We start from the raw sequence: 25,235 nt of genomic DNA on the forward strand, positions 1-25,235 counted from the left end.
AGGTGCTTCTGCAACTGATTTGAATTGAATTGCATGTAAAAATCAAACGTATCATACAATTCACATGCATTTTACATGCAATCATAATAATTTCTCCTCATATCTAAATGTAAACTTACATGAAGTGATTGAACAGAGTAGATATTCCTGGTTTTGTTTTGTTTACGCTGCATAATTAAATATATTGTTGTATGCTGTGCGTGTTATGGGCTCACACAGAGCAACAAACAGTTATGGCCACATTTATGTCAATGGTTAATTTAGATGTCTTTGGACTGTGGGAGGAAGCTGGAGTACAGTGAGTATGCTGACACAGGAACAACATGCAAAATCTGCCCAATATATTTTGGATATTCATTTATTATTTTTATGTTGGGCCAATAAGCTCATTATTTTATTTAAACCCAAAGTTGCATATTTAATCTTTTTGGCTCCATGGCAGATAGATAGATAGATAAAACCCTCAGAGGAAGTGCATAACATGAAGAAGTTGAAGGGTGGTTGTTTGGCACTGATCGACATCCTTTACCTGTACCAACTATGCACGATTGTCATTGTTCTACATAACTATGGCTTTATAAACAAAGTATCCTCTGCGATGAAATAGCTGAGTGTTCCAAAAATAACTGAAAAAGCTTTGGTTATTTTCAGAGGTGGTCAGTTCACTGTAAAAAATAGTGCTGTTGTTGGTTTGCAAGGAATAAAGAATGTGTTGTGTAAAGGAAGCGGTTGTGCGTATTTAAAGATTTGTGTCATCATTAAAATGTTTTAAAAACCCTTGAATTGAGATGATGAAAGCAAGTTGTCACTTAGAATATGTGCAGTCATTTATTTAAATACTGTATATTCAAGGTAGATGCATAGTTGTAATTCATGCATGCGCATTAAATGGTACATATTAGTCATTCTTCATGATGATAACATGCTTGCATGGGAAGTAATTCAGCTGCTGTTGAAAAAGGTTACAAACCTGGAAGGAATAAACCTTACAAAATATATAGAAGACACCTGAAAATGATTTTGACTGATAAAATACTGCATGTATTCAGACCTTGATGCATCACTTACTTCAGGCCAGGACCATAAAACCAAGAGCAAAAAACCCCCAAAACAGAACAAAAAGAAAAAACACAACAAAAATTCTTCGAATTTCATGGAAATGGCAGTGCTGATGATTTTTGGTCTCGGTGACCGGACATAGAACACCCAGCCTGGGGTCAAAATACAGATAATGACGGTGGCTACAGGACATTCTTGCTCTAAATTGCTACCTGAGGAAAAAGCCAGAGGCGTGCCAAATCCCTAAAGAAAGTGGAGTGTATGAGAAGGACTCACCACACACACAAGTGCTGCCTTGAAATAGCAAACAGTCTGTGGAGATGACGCCCCGTTTGTTCTCTGTCAAAATTACACATGTACTGTGAAAGCAGAGGAAATATCCTCCCCATGTTTTATTGTATTTTATTAGTTCAATGTTCAGGCCTGTGGTACTGAAAGCAAATTAAGTTTTCTTGTTTTGGTTTTTTTAAGTATGCACCTTCATCCATTTCAATATCTCTCATTAGGCTCGCATCGAAGAGCTGGAGGAGGAGCTGGAAGCAGAGCGGACCATGAGAGCCAAGGTACTGTATATCTACACACTTGTGAGGAACTGTGTGGCTTCGCTCTTTAGTGCACATGAAACAAAGAGCAGTTAAATCTGTCTGTCCTTCTGTGTGGTAGATAAGAGGAAACCAGATAACTTGGTTCTGCTCTAATGTTCAGGCCTGTGGTGCTTAGAGCAGTTTAAAGATTGAAGGGGACGGTAAATGAAGAAGAACAGACGAAAACAGTGCTGATGTGCTGGCAGCTGGTGGGGTACATGTGCTGGTGCTGTGCCTCTGGTCACCCCAAACTATCTGCACCTGTGATAATAAAAGGGGGTTGAAGAGACCTTGTGTTTCTGATTAACATAGAGGGAACCCATAGGCGTGGAGGGAGCCCCGACGTCCTTTTTCTTACTTTCCCAGATCGTTCTCTGTCTTCACACACCCATATCAGTGCACCTTCTGTAAGCCCTTTGCCTTGCTCCTTCAAGTGGAAGAATAGGGCATTTTTTCCATCCATCTTACATTTGACTGCAATAAAGTGTCCCAGATGACTTCTTTCTAATGCATCATTTTTTCAAAGGAGCATGTCTTTGCCATAAAAAGCTGATACCAAGGTGGCTCTTTAAGTGCTTGCTGTTTCAAACAAGGACTTATAGTATGTGTGTGCTAGCATGACAGAGCCCACTTAAGAGCGTACTGTAGTTACAATAGGAAAAGGCAGAAATGCAAAGGCATATATTTCACTCCAAGTGGTAAATAGAGTGACAGCTGGCCTGAGGGTGTGTTTTTCCCCACTCTGGGTGGTATTCTTAATGGTGCTAGCTGAGACCCCTTCAGCCTCTGAAGCTGCAGAGCAGCGAAGAGGCAGGCAGAGACATGCAAGGTCTTTATCTGTTCCTCCGTCTTCAGAGCAGCTCAAATACAGCATACCTTTGCTGCAGACAGGTTCGCTATTGTTAGGCTCTGCTCCTCGGGTCCCACTGGGGAGATAGAATTATGAGATAGAGGCTGACAGACAGCACTGTTTTTTCTAGGATCCTCTCCTGTCTGGAATGCCATGCGGTTTTACACACACACGCTCACACACACTATATAATTGTAAAGTAGCATGTTCTCACACACCCAGGAACACACATAGTATGCATAGCATTCAGTCAGTACACAAACACTTTATCTTTAAACTGGAAATCACACATTCTCCATAGAAACATGAACAACAAAAATTAACTTAAAAGTCAGGTGACTACGTAGAATATGAAAGGGGTTAAACTCTTGGTTATTATCCAGTTTAAGCTTAAGGGTTGTCAAATTGTTTAGCTCCTTTGCTTTTTATCTTGGGTTTACTAAGTGAATCCTTATAGTTTTGATGCAGTCAGGAATTAAAACAGATAAGTATGACCTCACAATTATCTTGCCAAAGACGCAACTTTAAATTGTTTTTCACTGTTTTTGCTTGCGACAGATGCCCAAAGTAGCCAATTTATGGAAACCAAAGAGCTACCAATGTCTTGATAGCTAATATTGCTAATTTATTAGCAATTAAAGTCAAATTTATTCAGTATAATTTTTTTTAATATCTGATGCAGATGATGTCCTAATGTGAAAAGTAAAGCTGCTTCACGATTTAGGAGCAGCAAGCTGCAAATGGCACTTGATGCTATGCTTAAAACCCCCAACATTACCATTCTTTACTAAGTGTAATATTCTGCTCTGGGTACTCGCTAACATTTTTATGAGATTAGATCTGATCAGATCAGAGCCAAAATAATAAATTTGCTTGGTTCTTGTCCCAGATGCTCCCTCGCCCCAGCAGATATTGTGCCTCACCCTATCCATAACATCATCCTCTATCACACCAACCCTCTGCATATCCTCCTTCACTATATCCATATCTCCTTTGGTCAGTATACCCACAATCCCACTCTGCACATCTAAAAACAACCTCAACCTTGTCTCCCTTAACTTTGTCTCCAAACTGCTCAACCTGAGCTGTTCTTCTGACCTTCTCATTTCTCATCTTGTTCACTCTCAATGAAATTCTGAACATCTTCAGCTCTGCCTAGCCTCACCCTGTCCAAACATGTCAAACTGTCCATCATAATTGGAACCAAGAAGGAGCTCACCAGATCTTTGATATAATCTTACCTCCATCTTTCACTCCTACCATACATATGTCCTGCACCACCCTAACATACTTCTGTGCCATGCAGTATCACAGCTCCTCTCTTGGCACCCAATCATATGCTGTCTCAGAATCCACAAAGACACCTTCTCAGTACTTCTCCATGAACACTCTGAAAGCAAGCATCACACCTGTAGTGCTCTTTCTGGGCATGAAGCCATACTTCTGCTCACTGATAGCCACACTTCTATTTAAGCTAGCTCTTTTCCATGGTTTCATGGTATTTCTCATCAATTCTATCCCTCTGTAGTGACCAGTGTTGGGTAAGTTACTTTAAAATAGTAACTTAGTTACATTACTAGTTACTTCTCTCAAAAGTAACTCAGTTACTTCAAGTTACTCGTTACTTTCAAAGTAACTAGTTACTAGGGAAAGTAACTTTGGTTTTACTCAGAATTCTCTTGTTAATGTGTTTCTTCCATAACTTTGCCAGTCTTCTAGCTTGCTTACTTGCCACAAGTGCACTGTGCCACCTACCAATAGAAAGGAAAAGATAATGTGCATATTTCCACGAGAGAAATCCCACGCCTGGACCGTCATTGACTGCTGCCATGATTCTAGCCTACGTCACAGCGTCATGTGCACCTTTTACATCCAACACAAAAACTGCAGTCGTGGTGCTTTCGATTGTACTCAGAACTCGGAAATTCTGCCTTCTGAATAGGAAGATGTAGGTAACACCAGACTGCAGATGAGCTGCATACAGGGCTGGACTGGGACAGAAAATTGGCCCGGGCATTTTGACACCATTATAGGAAAAATCATAAAGCCTTTGAATGAAAACAAACACTGTTGTGACAGTGATGTTCACTGTTCTGATGGTATATATGCATCAATCTATCAATCGTTTGTTGTAAGATTCAGATAATTATTTTTTAAAAGCTAGACATTTTAAATGAGAATAAGAAAGAAAAGTATTTCTTTGTGCCCCCCTCTCCCTGTTAATGCCCTACCTGGCCCCCTGGCAACACTTTGCTAGATCCGCACCTGCACAGTTACCAGCTGTCAGCTACCTAAAAAAGGATCCTGGTGTTATTTGTCTCTCAGAAACAGTTCATAACTTCCCTTCAACTCATTCATGTCACCTAAAAGGTAAACCTGTTTCTCCATCACCTGTTCAGCTCTGATGATCCAGTAAGGACATCTCCTGGTTTCATCTTCATGTTTCCCTCTCACCAGATAACCAAACCATATCATGACCAGCAGCTTTACAGCTGTGGCTCCAGCAAACATCAGCTGATACTAGAAATTAATATTAAATAAATTCTAACAACAGCTGATCAAGCTTAAACGTGCTGCTGTTGTTTAGCGCGACATCCGCTGGTTTCCTCTTTCGGCGCAAAGTGAGCGATAAACAAACAAGAGAGCCGATCAGCTGATCATTGATCAGTTTCATGATTGAAGTAGAAACGGGAGAGGGAGGGGAGAGAATGAAAGAAGAAGAGGCAGCTGTGCAGCAAAGACACAGAATAACTCCAGCTTTGTGCCTTTTTCATTGTAGCTGAATTACGGGACAAACTGTTCCTTTTCACCTCAATAAGAAACGCGTAATATTTTCTCTGAATACCAGACGGGACGGTTGGCAACTCTAATAACTTATGAACAAAATAAAGTTCAACATCATTAACTTCATAGCACCCACCCAGCTGTATAGAAACTCCGTCATGCTAGCTAGCACGCAGTACGGAAAAAGTCAGCATAACGAAAATAAACTCCACCTAAACTTGGTTCATATCTGACCCAGAGAGACTGCAGGTCATAACTTCTTACCTGAAGTTCAGTTCACACTTGGACCGGCGGCCGCCTCGGGTCTCTTTTCCTTCTGCGTCCCTTTTCCTTCATCCACCTGCTGCCTCCACCACTTGCTAATGTTACTGAATCTGTGGAAGCTCCGCGATGCCACCACACGAAGTAACGAGTAACGACCCTATCTAAATCCCAGTAACGAGTAACGCGTTCCTGATTTTGGCATAATAACTAGTTACCGTGCTCGTTACCACAATAATAACGTAGTTACTGTAACGCGTTACTTAATAACGCGTTAGTCCCAACACTGAAAATAAGTCATGCTAAACTGTCACTAGCAGGACTTTCATTGAAATTATCTCATTTTTGTGTTAAATTGGTCCCTGCTTGTAACTTACAGAAGATGATGGACATGTTGTATTGTATAAAGACTAACTTTGGAGAAAGCATTTGGCTCTTTCAATATATACTTACTTACTATACCATATATACTTCTCTAATATAGAAAAAGAGACGTATACAAACCTGTATCTTTTTGGACAATAAGATTAAAACCATTGAAGTAAACATACATTTAGTTTTGTTTCAGGATAGAACATCTCACCAGTCAGGGGTTTAGTTTTTGGAGACTGAGTAAATGAACACTAGAAATCACTTATGCAAACACAAATTGGCTGACTGCACAGAGACACACTCCTACTCCTTCATGCTCTTGTGCAAATGAAGATAAATCTCCTATCTCTAACAGAAGGGCACTTTAGGAGCACTGACCTTCCATTCCACCTCCGCACAGTGTTAACCCTCGACACAGAGCCAGCGTGTGGACACAAAGGGCTGGGTTCAGCTGTGAGCTGTTTTTTGAAGATTTAGCTGGAGGAGTATGGGGTGGAAGAGGAGGCCCCCAGTGAGAGTCATCTATTTTCTGGCTGAAGTGTGCTGACGGCCGTGCCTCATTGCTTCCATCAGGGGGCCCCGAGACTCTGGCTTTTGTGGGTCAGTCTCAACATCTACGGCTGTCGTTAAACTGGCCGTAAAACACGTGTATAAAAAAATAAGTGTTTTTAATTACAGAGCACCAGTTGTTGTTTGTGCATATAATGGACCAGTATAATAAACTCATTCCATGTGTGCTGTTCCATGTTTGAGCATGAGATGAGGGTATGTACTGTCAAGTTTTATTACACTGTGTATAAACTGATATATAATCAGTTTTCTTCTACTAGTGGAGCCGGGATTTTGTTTGTAGAAGGTAATCATAGTTAATGATCTTATGTGTCTCATAATGTCAGAACATATCTATTCTTAGTACTTTATTTATATTATATCAAAAGCGTTACCAGAAATCTAGAAAAAGTTTGGGTATATATGCTGATACTGCTTCAGTAAGCCACTTAAGTTTTAGGACTTTTTGGTAGTTGTCAATCCATCCATCTTCTGTTTATCTAGTGCTGGGGGCTGCTACCTAAGTATATAAGCCAAAACGTCCCTGTCCTTAGCCACCATCTTTAGCTTATCCAGGGGGAACCAAGGTATTCCCACGCCAGCCAAGAGATGTAATCTCTCCAGCGTGTCCTGGGTTTGCCCTGAGGCCTTCGCCTGGTGGGTGATGCCTGAACCACCTCAGATAGCTTCTTTCTACTCAGAGCCCCTCTGAATAACTGAAATCCTCACCCTGTCTGTAAGAGAGACACCAGCCACCTGTCAGAGAAAGCTCATTTCTGGTGCAGGTATCCACAATCTCTAAATCAACAGCTTCACTTTTACGCTCGTCCACGTCACTGCAGCTGTGGCCCCAATCCGTCTGTCAGTCTCCCGCTCGCTCTTAAACAACGACCTGAGATACTTGAACTCCATCACTTGGAGCAGCAATTTGTCCCTGACCCAGAGAGGACGCTACAACCTTTTCCAGCTGAGGGCAGAGGCCTCAGACATAGAGATGCAGATTCTCATTCACTTCATTTCAGTTTTCAGTTAAATTTTCGACAGCTGGTATTAGTAGATATAATGAGAAAGGAGTCACTGGTAGTGAAAGGAGTCACTGGGAGGTAACTGTAGAGTTTCTCTGGTTTGAATCCTTTAGCTTCCTTTTGCCCATTATTGTTGCTTTATTACCTTTATTTTTATAGTCACTATTTTCACTCCATTAGCAGCAGAAAGCTGTTTTCAGCACCAAAAAGCAAACAGACAAAGTTAACAACTAGCAGCTAAAACACAAGATTTTCTGATGAGTGGTTCAAACCAAAACATAATAAGAAGAAGGGTGAATCAAAGTGAGGTAAAGAGCCAAAGTATAAAGAGTATAAAGGGTTTCAGATCCCATAATGATGGACAGATAGCTCACGGCACTTTTACCCAGAAATCTTTGCATTATATTGTATAATTTTGTTGTCCGATATCCTTCTTTAACTGTTGTGTTTATGGCAGGTGGAGAAGCAGAGAGCTGATCTCACCAGAGAACTGGATGATCTCACAGATCGCCTTGAAGAAGCAGGAGGAGTCACCGCCTCACAGGTAAACTACCAGCACACAAACACTGTCGAGCTGCACACTTCAGGACTACATAATTTCCCTCATAAATAATCCCAGATTGTACAGCTAAATGCTAGTACACGAAGAAGATTTCCAGGGCACTGCCTGGAAAATCTAACTTAAATTACTTCCTGTGTGTGTCGAACAGATGGAGGTGAATAAGAAGCGAGATGCAGAGCTGCAGCGCCTGAGACGAGACTTGGAGGAGTCCTCTGCCCAGTCTGAAGCTCAGGCTGTGTCTCTGAGGAAGCGGCACAGCGACGCCGTCACAGAGCTCACAGAGCAGTGTGAAGCTCTGCAGAGGACCAGAGCCAAACTGGATAAGGAGAAGCAGAACCTGAGGATGGAGGTGGATGACCTAGCTGCTTCACTGGACAGTTTACAGAAGGCCAAGGTCAGGATCTGAGATCACATGGACCTTATCTGTATTTTGAACAAGACAGCAACGTCACAGACTTTTGTAATTGCCTTGAGTGTGACCTAATGTGCTGTGATGTTACTGTGCCCCAGGCATCCTCTGACAGCCAGATGAAGAAGCTGGAGGAGCAGCTGTCTGAGGCCAACAGGAGAGGAGACGACCTGCAGAGGACGCTCACTGAGATCAGTGTGGCCAAGAACAGACTCACAGGTAAAACAATGTTACACCTGTGGGACATGAGCAATTACAGAAAGTCATTCAGAAATCCCATTTTCCCATCCTGTCAGTGGCTGTGGCTCAGGCGTTAGAGCAGATCAGCTACTGACTGGAAGGTTAGTGGTTCGGTCCCAGTCTGCATGCCTAATGACCTTGAGCAAGGTACAAACCCAGTTGCAAGTTTTCTTAATCAGTTTCTTTCTGTCTTACAAGTAGGCAAAGCTTGATGCATATACTTTAAGGTTAAAGTGATCTTCTCCGGGATGTTACATGCAGCCTTAATTCACTAAAACTGGCTCCCAGTAGATTTTGTGCATGTAAAAATAATATATTTTGATGACAACTAGTTAACGATTGACACAAAAGATGGTGGTGGTATGAACTCATATTTCATATTCATATTTTAAGAATAAAAAAGATCCGTTGTTAGGAAAAAAGACTGTCAGTAATTTCTAAAAAATTTTTGAGTAATTCTTTCTTTTATATTTTGCCAACGACAAACCTGACTGACTAAGCCCTCCTGACCACTTGTCCTCAGGAGATTTGGGAAAAGATCTAAAAAGCAAACTATTTAGGCAGAAAACGAATGTGTTGTTAGGATAAGATCAAGTATGCATATGTACATTTTAATTACATTAAGTTTACCAAAGCAGGAAGGAAGGTCAATCAAAATTAGAACAAATCCCAAATGAGAGTAAAGCACCAGAAAAACTGCAGATGTGTCCTCTAATGCAACACGATCACATCTTTCATTTAAGACTCTGAGGACCTTGTCTCCAGGTTTTCTAGTGAAAATGTCTCCAAGAAGTCTCGCAGAGACACTGACATGGTGTCTATTTGACACAGCATTTTATGCTACACTAAGACATTACACAGCTCTTTTTGCATTTCTCCCATATGAGCTCATAATAATATAAAATATTATTTTTCGAACACTGAAATAAAATAAATGTAACTTCCTGGAAGACGTGTCTTTGCTTTGCCACCACGTTGCTATTCTATATGAACGTCTTAAACTGCATCTGCCTTTTGTAGCTAAATAATCCCATTGTTTGTGTATGGTGTCTGAATTCTGCTGCATGCTACAGTGCATCATTAACCGGTGCTCCTGTGTGTCCTGTCAGCTGATAATGCCGACGTGAGTCGACAGATGGAGGAGGCAGAGACCAGAGTGAGCCAGCTGACCCGATCCAAGACTCTCCTCCAGTCACAAGTGGAGGAGCTGAAGAAACAGCTTGATGAGGAGGTCAAGGTCTGTGTTTTGAACATAAAGCAAAAACACATACTTTTTGTCTGTTTTGCAGTTTAAAGTAGGCTTATTCAATAGAGTTAGTTACACAAACTTAGTATTTAAAACTTTTCTACTATTATAGCGTGTTCTGTGAATGTGGTTGCCTTTGTGAGGCTATTAGACTGATTGTTTTTGGTAAGATTTGGGAGAGAGTCTAGAGAGGTGGAGATGTGCGCTGGAGAGGAAGTCAGAAGAAGCAAGACAGAATCTATGTGCATGGGAATGAGAGCGAGGCAGGTGGGATGCTGGAGACACAAGTGGAGAGGTATTGTAGGTGGATGATTTTAAACACCTCGGGTCAACCATCCAAAGTAACAGGCAAGTGCACCTCTACTGTGCACAGGAGAGGTGAAGAAGAAACTGCAGACAGGATGAAGCAGGTGGAAATGAGTGTCAAGGTTGATTAATGGACAATCTTCGGATTTAGTCGGTCTGGTGAAAGGTAATGGGGAAGTGTGAGTGTGAGCCTCCTTGTCTAAGAAGAGTATTATGCATGCAATCATAGATGATCAGAATCAGAATCACCTTTATTCGGCTAAGTTTGTGTACACAAAGAAGGAATTTGACACTGGTACACTTTACTCTCAGCATATGAAATGTTTCAAATATGCAATTTTAAATATGCAATATATATAGACATACAAATAGTGAGTGTAATCAAGAAGAGACAAAAAGATGGGCAGACTAACCGACACCTCTATGTCCCAAACGGATGTGTCATTTTATCAAAGCTTTGTACGTTAGTTCAGCTTTTATATTGTGCTTGTGCTCCAAACAGGTTAAAAAACCTTTTAACAACCATGAGTGAAGTGAGTCAGTGTGTTAGCACAGATTTGTGTTACATTTCTGGGCTTTACACTGTGCTCAAAGTGTGTCTCTTCGCTGGTGTTGCCAGTGTAAGCAGGGGGTCAGCAGCACTCTGAGCTCAGTGCGGCAGGACTGTGAGGTGCTGAGGGAGCAGCTGGAGGAGGAGCAGGAGAGCAAGCAGGAGATGCAGCGCCTCGTCTCCAAACTCAACAGTGAGGTGACGCACTGGAGGACCAAACACGAGGCCGACACCATCCAGCATGCAGACGAGCTAGAGGAGACCAAGTACGTGGTGTTGATACTGGCAGCTATCATCTTCATCTGGCGAGGTGTGATGCCTTGAATTGAGCCTGTAATGTGTCTCAGAAGTCCAAATCATACGTGTGTCACAGGAAGAAGCTGGCAAGCAGGCTTCAGGAGGCTGAGGAGGCCGTGGAGGCCACCCAGGCAAAATTTTCCTCACTGGAGAAAACCAAGCAGAGGCTGCAGGGAGAGGTGGAAGAGCTCTGTATGGACCTGGAGGAGGTAGACAGAGCGGCTCGTTATATACTCATTTATTTGATGCCTTGCCATAAAGCTTTGGTGTTATAGCAGTGTATGGTCCCTGCCTTAGGCCAGCAGCTGTGGGCAGGCTCTGGATAAGAAGCAGAGGGTCCTGGAAAAGCAGCTTGGAGACTGGAAAGAGAAGTGTGAGGAGCTGGTTGCCGAGGTAGAGGGCTGCCAGAAGGAGAGCAGGCAACACGCCAGCGAGCTCTTCAAACTCAAGACGGCTCATGAAGAGACTCTGGAGCAGCTAGAGGCTCTGCGCAGGGAGAACAAGGCCTACCAGGGTATGACGGCGCACATGTGAGGGCTGAATGAACATACAGCTGCCTGTCTTGGATTGCCTCATATGCAAGTTCTTCTTTGTCCCAAAGAGGAGGTAGCAGACCTGACAGAGCAGCTGTCCGATGGAGGCAAGAGCGTGCATGAGCTCCAGAAAGCAAAAAAGAAAATTGAGATGGAGAAAGAAGAGCTCCAGGCCTCGCTGGAGGAATCTGAGGCCGCACTGGAGGTGAGTGCTTTATCAAGTCTAGATTTGCTCCAATATTTGAAGCTTGTCGTTTGTAAATTGTGCGTTTCTTCTTCATTCCTCCGGTTTTGCCAGGCTGAGGAGACCAAAGTGCTGAGGCTGCAGCTCGAGTTGTCTCAGGCGAAAGCAGACCTGGAGCGCCGACTACAGGAGAAGGAGGAAGAGGCGGAGGCTGCGAGGTACCTCAGCTTCCTCTCATCCTTCATGTTTCTCTGCATTCTGTTTTTCTCCACCATAATGTTTCTTTTTAAAGTTTGCAGATAATACACAGTTACACATGACACTGGAACAGGGTTTAGTCTATTTAAACTTTGGGTAACTTTCCCCCTTGATGTGGTTCGTTTGTGCAGAAGTGAACATGGTAATTGCACTCTAGTGCAAACCAAATAAGCCACACTGAGACCCTTTGAAAGAGGTGCTCGTGGTCTAGTCCAGCCAAATCTAGAGCAGCTGGTTTTTGGTAAGAGATCCAGCCCAACTACCAGGTGTACGCTCCAAGTCTAAGTGGCTAACTCTGATGAGCATAATCATTAGCTTCTTAATTTGTTTCCTTAAGTAAGCATCTAAATCTAGAACAGAACTTTTTCTCAAAGTTTTTATGAAAGCTAAAGATTCATGAACACAGAGGAGAATGAACAGAACCCTTAAGTGGCCATTAGAGCTCATTTTTGGCACTTATCTTTATTTTGCTGTTTATCTAAGACAATGTTTTTCATCTTGTTCCCTCATGCCCAACGTTAGAAAAAGCCACCAGAGGGCGTTAGAATCCCTGCAGGCCAGTCTGGATGTAGGGGTGAAAGGGAAGTCGGAGGCACTGAAACTGAAGAAGAAACTGGAGGCTGACATCAATGAGCTGGAACTGCAGGTGGACCTGCTCACCAAGAGCAACACAGAGCTCAGCAAGAACAGCAAGAAGATGCAGCAACAGATCAAGGTCTGTTCACAACATTCGGCAAGTACAGTAAGTGTTTTCTACACCACCCTGCTCACAGAGCAAGTGTCTGTCACAGGAGCTGCAGGCTCAGCTGGAGGAGGAAGTGAGGAGCCACGAGGAGTGCAGGGAGGAGCAGGTGGCCATGGAGCGACGCTGCTTTCTGCTGGTCAGCGAGGGTGAGGGGACCCACGCGGCCCTGGAGAGCGCCGAGAGGGCCCGAAAGGCTCTGGAGATAGAACTGCAAGAGTCCGGGGAGAAATACAGCGATCTCAACAACCAGGTATTACACGGTGCCTCTGCTTCTGTTTCACTCATTCTAACCGGACCCACATACACTCACAGACTTCCTGATGTGTGTCCAGTTCCAGTCGGCTCTCAGCGGGAGGAGGAAGCTGGAGGTGGATCTCCAGACTGTGCAGCAGGAGCACGAGGAGCTCCAGGCCGAGATGAGAGGATGCACAGACAAAGCTAAGAAGGCCACCTGTGAGGTAAAACACATGAGATGACTCCATGTCGAAGCACACAGCAGATTAATACAGACGAGGTCGGTAACGCTGGAAACGGATGTTCTGTTCTGTCAGCTTGCACGAGTTGGGGAGGAGCTGCGTCTAGAGCAGGAGCACACGCTCCACCTGGAGAGAGTGAAGAAAGGACTGGAAGCCCAGATCAAAGAGATGAGCAGCAGACTGGAGGAAGCTGAGCAGATGGCTCTGAAAGGAGGAAAGAAGATCATCCAGAAGCTGGAGGGAAAGGTACACACAAACATGTCAGAATGCCTGAACTGTTTCGCTTCTTTTTAGCCTCACAATGTTGGAGCTGTGAAGCAACTGCTCTGGGATATGTGCAGTTACTTTAGCTAGTGTGGTCACGAGTATCCCTGCTATAAGTGTCTGCACAGAAGAAGTACTTACCTGTTAGACTTATAAAGTAATTCAATGTGTAAAGTCGATTAATCATCAATACTGCTGTAGTTTAAATTTCTTCCAGAAGAAAATCTTGCTACAGGGCAGGCTTCATGAAAATGCTGCCTCCTGGAACTTATTTGAACCGTTACCCTAAAGTACATAAAAACATAAAAAGTCAGACCTGCAAGAAAATCCTCCTAAAGGTGATGTTTCTAAACCATTCTTTATTTTTACAATATAATAAAATGATATAAAAACTAATTAGAGGGATTAAGGATTTATATTTACATGCTAGTGGCTAGCCATTTGCACATGCCTTTGCATGTAGCACACTGGCATATGCAGAAATATGACAAAACAAAGTTATGAGCTGTATGTTATTGAGTATTGGTTGTCTGGCCTGCAGTACATTTCTGCTCTTATGGAACTTTTGACAAATAACAAATTGTAACAGAGTGTGTCTTCACTAAACACTCAGTGGATAAATATGAAGCCTTCCTGCACACAATAGTAGATACTCTTTGCATGCAGGTGAAGGAGCTGGAGCTGGAGCTGGAGTCTGAACAAAAGCGGCACGCTGAGACAGTGAAGACGCTGCGGAAGAACGAGCGTCGGCTGAAGGAACTGCTGTTCCAGTCGGAGGAGGACCAGAAGAACCAGCAGAGGATGCAGGAGCTGGTGGAGAGGCTGCAAAACAAGATGAAGGCCTACAAGAGACAAGTAGAGGAGGCCGTACGTCACCTCATCCTCTTACTCTGAACACGTTTCCAAGCATGGTGTTTGTGGGCTTTAACTCACACTGCTGTCACTTCAGGAGGAACAAGCTAACATGAACCTGGCAAAGTACAGGAAGACCGTGCACGAGCTGGATGATGCCGAAGAGAGGGCGGACATTGCTGAATCAGCGCTCACCAAGATTAGGACCAAGAACAGAGGAAGCTTCGGCAAGGGATACTCCTCCGTAAGTATTCTCTGGAACAGTATATTATCAGGTGTATTACGCGGTTTATTAAATAATAACTCCATGTTAGCCTCTTCTACTAAGTACTTGTTCTGACTCTAAGGCCTGTGTCTGTTCTAACAGGGTTACAGCACTCCGTACCCAGGCCGAGTCCGGTCACCCAGTTCAGTGGGCTCGGAAGGCGGAGGAGATCCTCAACGATGACGAGGAGTCAGTCAGCTCCCTCATCCCAGCCTATCTCAACTCCCTCAAGAAGCTCATGATTGATTAGGAGCATGGCTTCAATTTCACCATCATCCCCCAGAAGTGAAGCATGGTACAGTATGAAGTTTGAAACATCCAAAAGGTTCCATGGGTGGAACCTGACTTTTTTTTGTGTATGCTGTACATTCCTGTTGCGTTTTCTACAATGTACTTGTGGCTTCCTCTCTGAGTGAAAGCTCATAGCCCTGACACATTCCAGCTTTATATCCCCTTTTTATCCATTTATACTGTAACATTTGTATGTAAAAACTAATAAATGTATTTCTAAGTGTTCCAGATTTCCAAATATCTAAAGAACAATCCTCAGGCTGATTCTCAGTCTGGAACACACCATTTTATATGAGATATTGTATTTGTTTAATACATAAAAAGCCAGACAAGACAAAGCATCAATAGTTACAAAATAAAGCTGGCACCCAGAAACTGCAGTTCCTCTAATGGCCACACGAGGCTGTTCAAAAAGCAAGTCAATCCACTACAGACTTCCAAATCAAAATGTGCAACTTTACTGTACTGACATATATACGGGGTGGCTGAGGCTATTCCAGACATTTGTGCTTTAGCAGATATCCTTCTCTTTCTGTAAACATGCAGAGTTTATGGATGCAGCTTGCTAATCAAGCCTGCTAGCATTAGTATTTACACTTCCTGATTTCTTAGATTTTCAAATATTTGTCACACACTCATGTTTCAGATCAAACACACGTGGACAAAAGTAACTGAAGTAAACAGAAAATACAGTTTTTACATGATGATTTCATTTATTAAGGAAAAAAGTAAACAAAAGCACCGGGGGCTATGTGAAAAAGTAACTGCCCCTCAAACATAGTAACTGGTTTGAGGGGCAGTTACTTGGGATGGAGCGTTTTTCATACATTTCCAGGAAGGATGTTGTTCCTCTTAGTAAATAAGCTCATTATTTAAAATCTGCATTTTGTATTTATTCCGGCTCTCTTTTTCCGATGTGATCATCAGGAAACTACTGTTTGTAGTCAAGATTTCCTTCATTTAAGCAAATCCGTGACAACCTTTAAGATAAATAAGGTTCAAATTGGCTGCAGTATTTATTAAACCATACATGCGAGAGGCTAAAGGGAAGTTTTTGAGTCCGTATATAAGTGGTGACTTAAATACAAAACACTTTTTTTCATGATTAACTTTTGCCTTATAAATGACTTCAGTCACTATCATAAAGTGTTGCTGGGGTGCTGTCAGCACATGGAGTAGTTTAGGCCATTAATGTCAGTGTATTTTCAGATTTCAAATGCATCTGTCTGAACTTTTCACTGACTAAACCTGTCACAAGACCTGACCAAATATGCTGTTGAATGTGAATTTTTTTTAAGGAAATAAAAGACCTTTTTTCCCCCCCATTAACTCTGTTTTCTTGCTTTTTTCTTTCTTCATTTTTTGGAAACAAACAAACCACAAAGCAACGCATTGAGACATGAGATACGTATTTCCATTTTATTAATGAAAAATGACAACTTTTAGCTGTTAATGTACAAAAACATCTCATTTGTCTCCTTTTAGCAGTCAAGCAGTACTAAGCAGTAATACTGGACAAGAACATTTGGTATGGCAGTTAGCTTCTGCAGTACGGTTACCAAATCCAACTGAAGCAAATGATTCATATTCCAAAACTCTATCATACTGTTAGAGATGTTTTCTTGTGTATAAAGCACTTGTATGTTTAATATATTATCAGTACCAAATATCTACCGTATGTTTTCTGTAAAAATCTACTATTTAATCTATTTTACATTCTTTCCACTACGATCCCCTTTCAGAGCAAATCACCTTAAAACATATTTACACATATATGTCACAGTTATGCTTCATGAACATAACCAAAAACAAGTCTGTAGCAACTTGTGTTTAGATGTCTTTGTATATGAACAGCAATTTACAGTAAAAGTTGATTAAAAATCATCTGAATGTAAAGTGCAACTGGCTGATTTAAAATTCTTATTAGAAATTTAAAAAAGGAGAAAATTAGATTTGTGAAGTGTTGCCAGATTTGGGATTTTAGTCCTCAGGAATTCACCGTTGGCTATTGCCCAACTCCTAAGTGTGATGATCAGTTACTGCCAGTCATAGTTTATGAAATGCAGCTTGTTGGTGGCAGTCCCATAAAGCATCTGATTTCCCACCATTTATTAACTGTGTCTGAATCTTTAATGGGATTCATGTCCCCTGCTTAAATTGTTTGTGTGTACAATAACAGAAGAGCCAAATTTTGAGGAACAGCACTTGGTGTGAAGTAAAATTTAGCTTGGCCTCATTAAATAAAGTCATTGTATGAAAAGAAGCCATCAGTTTCTGGTGGGTTTAGGTGGGAGGCTCGCATTGATTTTCCACAGAATGTGAGAGTCTGCAGATGTGGATCAACTGAACACTTGCGACAGCTGTGTTACAAAAGAGAAGCCTGCTTTTTTTTTTTTACCATAGATTGAACCGAAGACCCACTATTAGAAAAAAAAACTTTACCTTCAAACACCACTGCCATAATAAGCTGCATTTTGTTTTTAATTAAAATTAGATCTAGCAACAGTAACTAAAGAGTGGAGTCTAGCAAAGTCACCATGTACACACTGGAGACATTAAAGTACTTCATTCTGCTACAAAGTAACAGAGCAACTCTTTTTTTCTGAATGCAGTTTGCTTAGCAGCATCTGTTAAATCATTGCATTTCTGGAGTATTAGCATTACACTTCTGCCTAACATAAAGCTATTCAACACTTACAACATGTTGGTGCTTCTTAAACATTTGCCTCACCTAAGCATCCTTTACTAAAGAATATACATAAAGTTCCCATTCACTGTGCCGAGTAACAGCTTGTATAACACAAAACTATGACAGGTCTCGTCATCCCTCAAAAAACTCCCTCAGACACTGATATCATTGTCAGCAGGGGGGCTGTCAGGACGTAAAGAATAGCTCAGCACAAACTGACCATCCCTCAGTCTGTTAGGAATCACATACAGATCAGTGTGTGCATGCGTGGGAGGGGGAAGATCCCAGCACAGACTTCCTCTCCTCCGGCACGGAGCCTCGAGCTTGCTGTATCTGGGTGCGAGTTAATCAGATAGCGCCGATATCAGATCTCGATGTCCACTGGGCGAATTTCTCCAGTTTTATTCTCCCGTACCCACGTTTCTCTGTCTTTGGTTGGGTCCACACACTGCAGTAGCTGATCCACTGGCTCCATGGTCTGAAAGAACAAACAACAGCTGAAACGTCAAACAAGAAACTTTAGCCTCTTCTTCATGCTTCAGTCACTCAGAGAAAGTAGCTCTTTGCCTCCCTCTGCTGCTACTAGTGAGGTAACTATGCAATCAGGCTATTAGACCCTAAGTAATAGAACAAGCCCAGCAGAGGCCCTAGCCCTGAACCCAGGTATAATTTATTTGGGAAGCACAGATCACAGCTGGTACTATATAAATGAGTCCACCTCTCATATGTGTTGTAACTCCCATATGAATGGGGCCACCCCACCTCTTGCCCTATGCTAGCTGGGATAGACCCTGAGTTGGATAAGTGGAAGAGAACAGATGGATGGATGGATGAATGACGCCTTGGTGTATACTACCTGTTGCTTGCAAAAGACAGCAGATGTTGCACTTACACTTTGGTTGAACATGTCTGTCTCATGTCGAAGGGTGGTGTACTGGCAAAGATGCTGTCTGATCATCTCCACCCGCTCGACCTCCAGTCGTTCCAGCTCCTGAGAAAAAGATCAGTTTTAACAGCTGAGTCACAGAGAAGTTACCGAAATTCAGCATCAAGTGCAGTGCAGTGAATTCGCAAAACTCATTTGGAAATTCACTATTAGGAAACTGAATGGAATGGATAAAAAGAAAAAAAAAAAAGAGTAATTTCAGATCAAACTAGCACACAATGAACCACAAAACCCTGAAATAGATGTAAAAATGCAAAAAAACAAACAAACTTATATGTTGGGTATTAAAGGTTAATTAAAGTTAATACCCAACATTAATACTAACTTGTACCACAGGATGGTGTAATAAGTGACCATAATCTTTATTTAGCCAGGCAAGTCATTAAGGGGCCTGTTTTTAATCACAATGGAGGCCTGGAAGTGGGCAAAAAAAGTTTTTATATATAGCTAAAAGCACTGTATGAATGCTTGTGTGAATAAGACTTTGTAGTACAGAGCACTTTGCTCACATTGAGTTGAAAGGCACTATGGAAGCATGAGTGCATTTAAAATGACATATTAGAAATAACCAGTGTTGGGTAAGTTACTTTAAAATAGTAACTTAGTTACATTACTAGTTACTTCTCTCAAAAGTAACTCAGTTACTTCAAGTTACTCGTTACTTTCAAAGTAACTAGTTACTAGGGAAAGTAACTTTGGTTTTACTCAGAATTCTCTTGTTAATGTGTTTCTTCCATAACTTTGCCAGTCTTCTAGCTTGCTTACTTGCCACAGTGCACTGTGCCACCTACCAATAGAAAGGAAAAGATAATGTGCATATTTCCACGAGAGAAATCCCACGCCTGGACCGTCATTGACTGCTGCCATGATTCTAGCCTACGTCACAGCGTCATGTGCGCCTTTTACATCCAACACAAAAACTGCAGTCGTGGTGCTTTCGATTGTACTCAGAACTCGGAAATTCTGCCTTCTGAATAGGAAGATGTAGGTAACACCAGACTGCAGATGAGCTGCATACAGGGCTGGACTGGGACAGAAAATTGGCCCGGGCATTTTGACTAGAGACCGGCCCACCATTATAGGAAAAATCATAAAGCCTTTGAATGAAAACAAACACTGTTGTGACAGTGATGTACACTGTTCTGATGGTATATATGCATCAATCTATCAATCGTTTGTTGTAAGATTCAGATAATTATTTAATAAAAGCTAGACATTTTAAATGAGAATAAGAAAGAAAAGTATTTCTTTGTGCCCCCCTCTCCCTGTTAATGCCCTACATGCCCCCCTGGCAACACTTTGCTAGACCCGCCCCTGCACAGTTACCAGCTGTCAGCTACCTAAAAAAGGATCCTGGTGTTATTTGTCTCTCAGAAACAGTTCATAACTTCCCTTCAACTCATTCATGTCACCTAAAAGGTAAACCTGTTTCTCCATCACAGCTCTGATGATTCAGTAAGGACATCTCCTGGTTTCATCTTCATGTTTCCCTCTCACCAGATAACCAAACCATATCATGACCAGCAGCTTTACAGCTGTGGCTCCAGCAAACATCAGCTGATACTAGAAATTAATATTAAATAAATTCTAACAACAGCTGATCAAGCTTAAACGTGCTGCTGTTGTTTAGCGCGACATCCGCTGGTTTCCTCTTTCTGGCGCAAAGTGGGCGATAAACAAACAAGAGAGCCGATCAGCTGATCATTGATCAGTTTCATGATTGAAGTAGAAACGGGAGAGGGAGGGGGGAGAATGAGAGAAGAAGAGGCAGCTGTGCAGCAAAGACACAGAATAACTCCAGCTTTGTGTCTTTTTCATTGTAGCTGAATTACGGGACAAACTGTTCCTTTTCACCTCAATAAGAAACGTAATATTTTCTCTGAATACCAGACGGGACGGTTGGCAACTCTAATAACTTATGAACAAAATAAAGTTCAACATCATTAACTTCATAGCACCCACCACAATAATAACGTAGTTACTGTAACGCGTTACTTAATAACGCGTTAGTCCCAACACTGGAAATAACCAATGGTAACATTTTACCCTTGGTGGTGAAAGTTTCAGTTAATTCTTCAGAAGGTAAATCCAAAAAGCACCTTTAAAGGTGTACAGACATTTTAAGTAATCGCAAAATATTACTTTGACTAAATTATGCTAACACATGTAAAACTCATGCATTCTTACCAGGCTTGTGGTGACCATCTCTTCAAACCATTTGGACTGTGACTGATTATAAAGGTCGACACAGCGCATGAGATCATCGCCTGCCATGAAGAAGAAAAACAAGCCAATTAGCAACTTTTATTTTGAAAATCTATGCACTAATTTGGCTACAACAGCAAAAAACAAAACCCCAAAACAAAGCAAGCCCAAGCACTTCATTTGGTTCTAGCATTTTACATCCAGCAGATGGTGTTGCAACCAAGATATTCCCTCACAGCTGGGGCGTTCGAACAAAACATGCATGTGCAGGGATGTTTTCTCATTACTCAGCTGATACAATTATTCCAGAACAGCACAGATAATCTAGACTGATAGAAGATTTCATTATGATACCATGAGCAATGAGAAAAGGAAAGGTCTAATCTGTTATTTCATTAATGTCTCTGCCTGCATCCAGCTGACAACAAAACAAACACTAATCATGTAGAAGATTAGATTAGAGAGGAAATGATGCTGAGTATTCTGTTCTTCATTCTTCTTCAGTCAACATGCGCTCATATATGTGCTACATTATGTTCACATTATTCCTATTCCTCTCTTCAATGTGGCTGCTAAATATCTCACAGCCGAGCTAGTGTGGAGTAATATTTCTTACAGTATAATCAGTAGTACAGTGAAAGCGGAAGGGGGTGGATGGTTTCTTGGGGCAGACCTGGCCTATAAGCGTAGTCCACAAATTTTCAATTGGGATAACATCAAAGCTTTGGGAAGACCACTCCAGAAACTTAACTTGCTTCACTTAACATGATTGACGTGTGCTTAGTTTGATTTTCCAGTTGGACCATCCAACTGTTTCAACCATGTAGTAATTCATTTAAGGTGAAGCTGAAGAATTTGGAACTAGTTCTTTATAAATCACAGGTACTTTATGCAATATATCAGTATAGAGAACATTTATATCCAAATCTGGTTTATAGGTCTTCCCTCTTGCCTGGACTCATATTTACCCACCTAGATTGTTTTAGTATGAACCCAGTTATGAGTTAAGGCTTTAGTTTAGTTTAGAAGACATAAAACAGTTCCTACATTAAACATTTGTCGCTATGAGTTCTATTCACGTGGATATCTCTACAGCTGATATCTCCAAAACTGAACAACTCTTCCAAAAATATTCTAAAAGGACGAAAAGAAATACAGGCCATAAGAAAGCTGTAATAAACTGCTCCTTTTGTGTACAATGCATCCATATATATGGATCTTGAAATGTTCTAGCACTTCTTAAAGTTCTTGCTGCTGCAGCAGAATTTACAGTAAACAGGGTTTTCTCTCACTTCAGCTCAGAATGGCTTCTATAAATAAACAGAGAAAAAAATGAGAAGCACATGCGCATAAGCCCTCCAAGAAAAAAGAGACTCTAAGAACAAATACATATATATATACATACACATATACATACACCCACACACACACACACACACACACACACACACAACACACATATATATATAACTCAACCAATAGGGCTTCGGAGTTGACGTCACGCCGCAATGCATTGTGGGAGCGCAGCTCCATTTTCGGGGTCTACGATCCAAACAAATACACTGTATTGGAACGGCGACTACGACAAGAAACACGCTTAAAAGCAGCTCGAAAGAAAACGGACGGTATAGAGATCGATTGCGTCCAGAGGCGAAGCAGCGGTATTTGAAAAAAATTGAGTGCATCGCAAATCTGGACCCATACGACATACGGCAGTGGAGTAAAGACCCAGACGACTTACCGCCACTGTCCTACCCCGATATCTTCACCTATCTTGTTTGTGGAGTAAGTGCTTACACTGCGAACCAGTTTCGTAATTACAAGTCACTGGAGGCGCATATACAATTTACAAATGGCTGGGTGCAAGATTTGGCTATTTTCAAGCCGCCAAAATCTGAGTACGTCGTCATTCATACTAAGGTACGTCAGCTGGAGTGCATCGAGTGACATAGCCATTTTCCACCCCCCACCATAATTAATGTTAAATCTTTATCATTGAACTGTTAAAATATCGTTATCATATTATGTGCCCATAATTGTATAGTAGATGCAAATTAACACATTGATAATCGGGCAAATTATAAACGCCAATCAGTGTCATAGGCAGGCTTCCCTACATTTGTGCGAAACAATTAGCGAATCGTTACATAGCACATATGTCTGCAAAGTCACTCCATTCGATGTTTGATCGCAATTTCTATAACTTCCGAGACCATCAACGGTAATATTATTCAGCTATAAAGTGTGATAAGAACATATTTAGAACTTACCGGAATGAAAATGTCGTGAGCACACCAGCTGATATCTGGAGACGTAACAGAACTTGATATCAGCTCGTCTCACGGCTGCTATCCAGGCTAGACGCCTTCGTTTGGTAACATCCGATACATGAGCTCCTTCATGTTGCTTCCAGGTTGGGAAAGCATAAAAAGACAATCCAACCTTATTCCCGTGCCGGTCGTAAGATCGAACATTGCAGCCGAGCACACAGCAAGTACGAACCATGGCTATGCTATCGCTCCTAGCTTAGACCCCCAAAATGGTGAATCGGGCCAAAATCCTTTCCACGCCCACCCCCGTGACATCACGCTCCGAAGCCCTATAGCACAAGTCACCATCAAGTGCGGGATCTACCAAGGAGATGCTCTGTCCCCACTGCTGTTCTGCATAGGCCTGAACCCCCTCAGTGAGATCATTAACAAGACTGGCTACGGATACCGACTACGGAACGGAGCAGTTGTCAGCCACCTCCTGTACATGGATGACATCAAGCTGTATGCCAAGAGTGAACGAGACATCGATTCACTGATCCACACTACCAGGCTATACAGCAATGACATTGGAATGTCGTTCGGACTGGAGAAGTGTAGTCGGATGGTAACAAAGAGAGGGAAGGTAGTCAGAACTGAGGGGATTGAACTACCAGAAGGCAACATTGCAGACATAGAGGACAGTTACAAGTACCTGGGGATCCCGCAGGCGAAATGGGAACCATGAAGAGGCCGCTAGAAAGGCTGCAACCACCAAGTACCTGCAGAGGGTCAGGCAAGTCCTGAGGAGTCAGCTGAATGGTAAGAACAAGATCCGGGCCATCAACACGTACGCCCTGCCCGTGATCAGGTACCCTGCTGGGGTAATAGGCTGGCCAAAGGAGGAGATAGAAGCCACTGACATAAAGACAAGAAAGCTCCTTACCATGCATGGAGGGTTTCACCCCAAGTCCAGCACCCTGAGGCTGTACGCTAAGCGGAAGGAAGGGGGCCGGGGACTGGTGAGTGTCAGCACCACAGTCCAGGATGAGACAAGGAACATCCAAGAATACATTGGGAAGATGGCCCCAACTGACCGAGTGCTCAGTGAATACCTCAGGCAGCAGAAACCCAAGAAAGAGGAGGGAGACGAGGAACCATCATGGAAGGACAGGCCCCTGCACGGTATGTACCACCGGCAGATAGAGGAGGTGGCTGATATCCAGAAATCCTACCAGTGGCTGGACAAAGCTGGACTGAAAGACAGCACAGAGGCACTAATCATGGCAGCACAAGAACAAGCTCTGAGTACAAGATCCATAGAGGCTGGGGTCTATCACACCAGGCAAGACCCCAGGTGCAGGCTGTGTAAAGATGCCCCAGAGACAATCCAGCACATAACAGCAGGGTGCAAGATGCTAGCAGGCAAGGCATACATGGAACGCCATAACCAAGTGGCCGGCATAGTGTACAGGAACATCTGTGCCGAGTATAACCTGGAAGTCCCGAGGTCAAAATGGGAGATGCCCCCAAGGGTGGTGGAGAATGACCGAGCTAAGATCCTGTGGGACTTCCAGATACAGACGGACAAAATGGTGGTGGCTAACCAACCGGACATAGTGGTGGTAGACAAACAGAAGAAGACGGCCGTAGTGATCGATGTAGCGGTTCCGAATGACAGCAATATCAGGAAGAAGGAACACGAGAAGCTGGAGAAATACCAAGGGCTCAGAGAAGAGCTCGAGAGGATGTGGAGGGTGAAGGTAACGGTGGTCCCCGTGGTAATCGGAGCACTAGGTGCGGTGACTCCCAAGCTAGGCGAGTGGCTCCAGCAGATCCCGGAATAACATCGGAGATCTCTGTCCAGAAGAGCGCAGTCCTGGGAACAGCTAAGATACTGCGCAGGACCCTCAAGCTCCCAGGCCTCTGGTAGAGGACCCGAGCTTGAAGGATAAACCGCCCGCAGGGGCGTGCTGGGTGTTTTTATTTTTATTATTTGTATATATATATATATATATATATATATAGTATATATATTATATATATATAATATGTATATGATGATACGTATATATATATATGTATATATATATATATATATATGTATTATATATATATATATATATATCTATATATATATATATATATATATATATATATATATATCTATATATATATATATAT

The 25,235-nt window shown here is 42.3% G+C and overlaps 2 protein-coding genes across 6 annotated transcripts in view; one reads left to right on the forward strand and one right to left on the reverse strand.

Annotated features, from left to right (window-relative positions):
* Positions 1-16,291, forward strand: part of LOC102289074 (myosin-16) — a 52,493-nt gene extending 36,202 nt beyond the window's left edge. For 4 of the 5 annotated variants that reach the window (XM_042221663.1, XM_042221662.1, XM_042221661.1 and 1 more), the window contains 17 exons: positions 1,566-1,622; positions 7,942-8,028; positions 8,195-8,440; positions 8,557-8,674; positions 9,805-9,932; positions 10,867-11,063; positions 11,171-11,303; positions 11,392-11,608; positions 11,696-11,832; positions 11,926-12,029; positions 12,592-12,784; positions 12,861-13,064; positions 13,147-13,272; positions 13,366-13,536; positions 14,221-14,421; positions 14,504-14,650; positions 14,774-16,291. In XM_042221663.1, coding sequence (XP_042077597.1) covers positions 1,566-1,622; positions 7,942-8,028; positions 8,195-8,440; positions 8,557-8,674; positions 9,805-9,932; positions 10,867-11,063; positions 11,171-11,303; positions 11,392-11,608; positions 11,696-11,832; positions 11,926-12,029; positions 12,592-12,784; positions 12,861-13,064; positions 13,147-13,272; positions 13,366-13,536; positions 14,221-14,421; positions 14,504-14,650; positions 14,774-14,854 — 2,547 coding nt within the window. In that variant the 3' untranslated portion in view covers positions 14,855-16,291. The remainder of the gene's footprint in view (positions 1-1,565; positions 1,623-7,941; positions 8,029-8,194; positions 8,441-8,556; positions 8,675-9,804; positions 9,933-10,866; positions 11,064-11,170; positions 11,304-11,391; positions 11,609-11,695; positions 11,833-11,925; positions 12,030-12,591; positions 12,785-12,860; positions 13,065-13,146; positions 13,273-13,365; positions 13,537-14,220; positions 14,422-14,503; positions 14,651-14,773) is intronic. The other variant, XR_006054503.1, reaches the window with a different exon arrangement.
* A 67-nt stretch (positions 16,292-16,358) lies between these two features.
* gas7b (growth arrest-specific 7b) overlaps positions 16,359-25,235 on the reverse strand; it is a 65,435-nt gene continuing 56,558 nt past the window's right edge. The window contains exons 12-14 of the mRNA XM_005923766.3: positions 20,785-20,864; positions 18,544-18,642; positions 16,359-18,129 (exon numbers count right to left, since the gene is read on the reverse strand). Coding sequence (XP_005923828.1) covers positions 18,016-18,129; positions 18,544-18,642; positions 20,785-20,864 — 293 coding nt within the window. The 3' untranslated portion in view covers positions 16,359-18,015. The remainder of the gene's footprint in view (positions 18,130-18,543; positions 18,643-20,784; positions 20,865-25,235) is intronic.

This window comes from Haplochromis burtoni, unplaced genomic scaffold (assembly GCF_018398535.1).
Source record: "Haplochromis burtoni strain Fernald_Lab_line unplaced genomic scaffold, NCSU_Asbu1 Contig_71, whole genome shotgun sequence".
NCBI lineage: Eukaryota > Metazoa > Chordata > Actinopteri > Cichliformes > Cichlidae > Haplochromis > Haplochromis burtoni.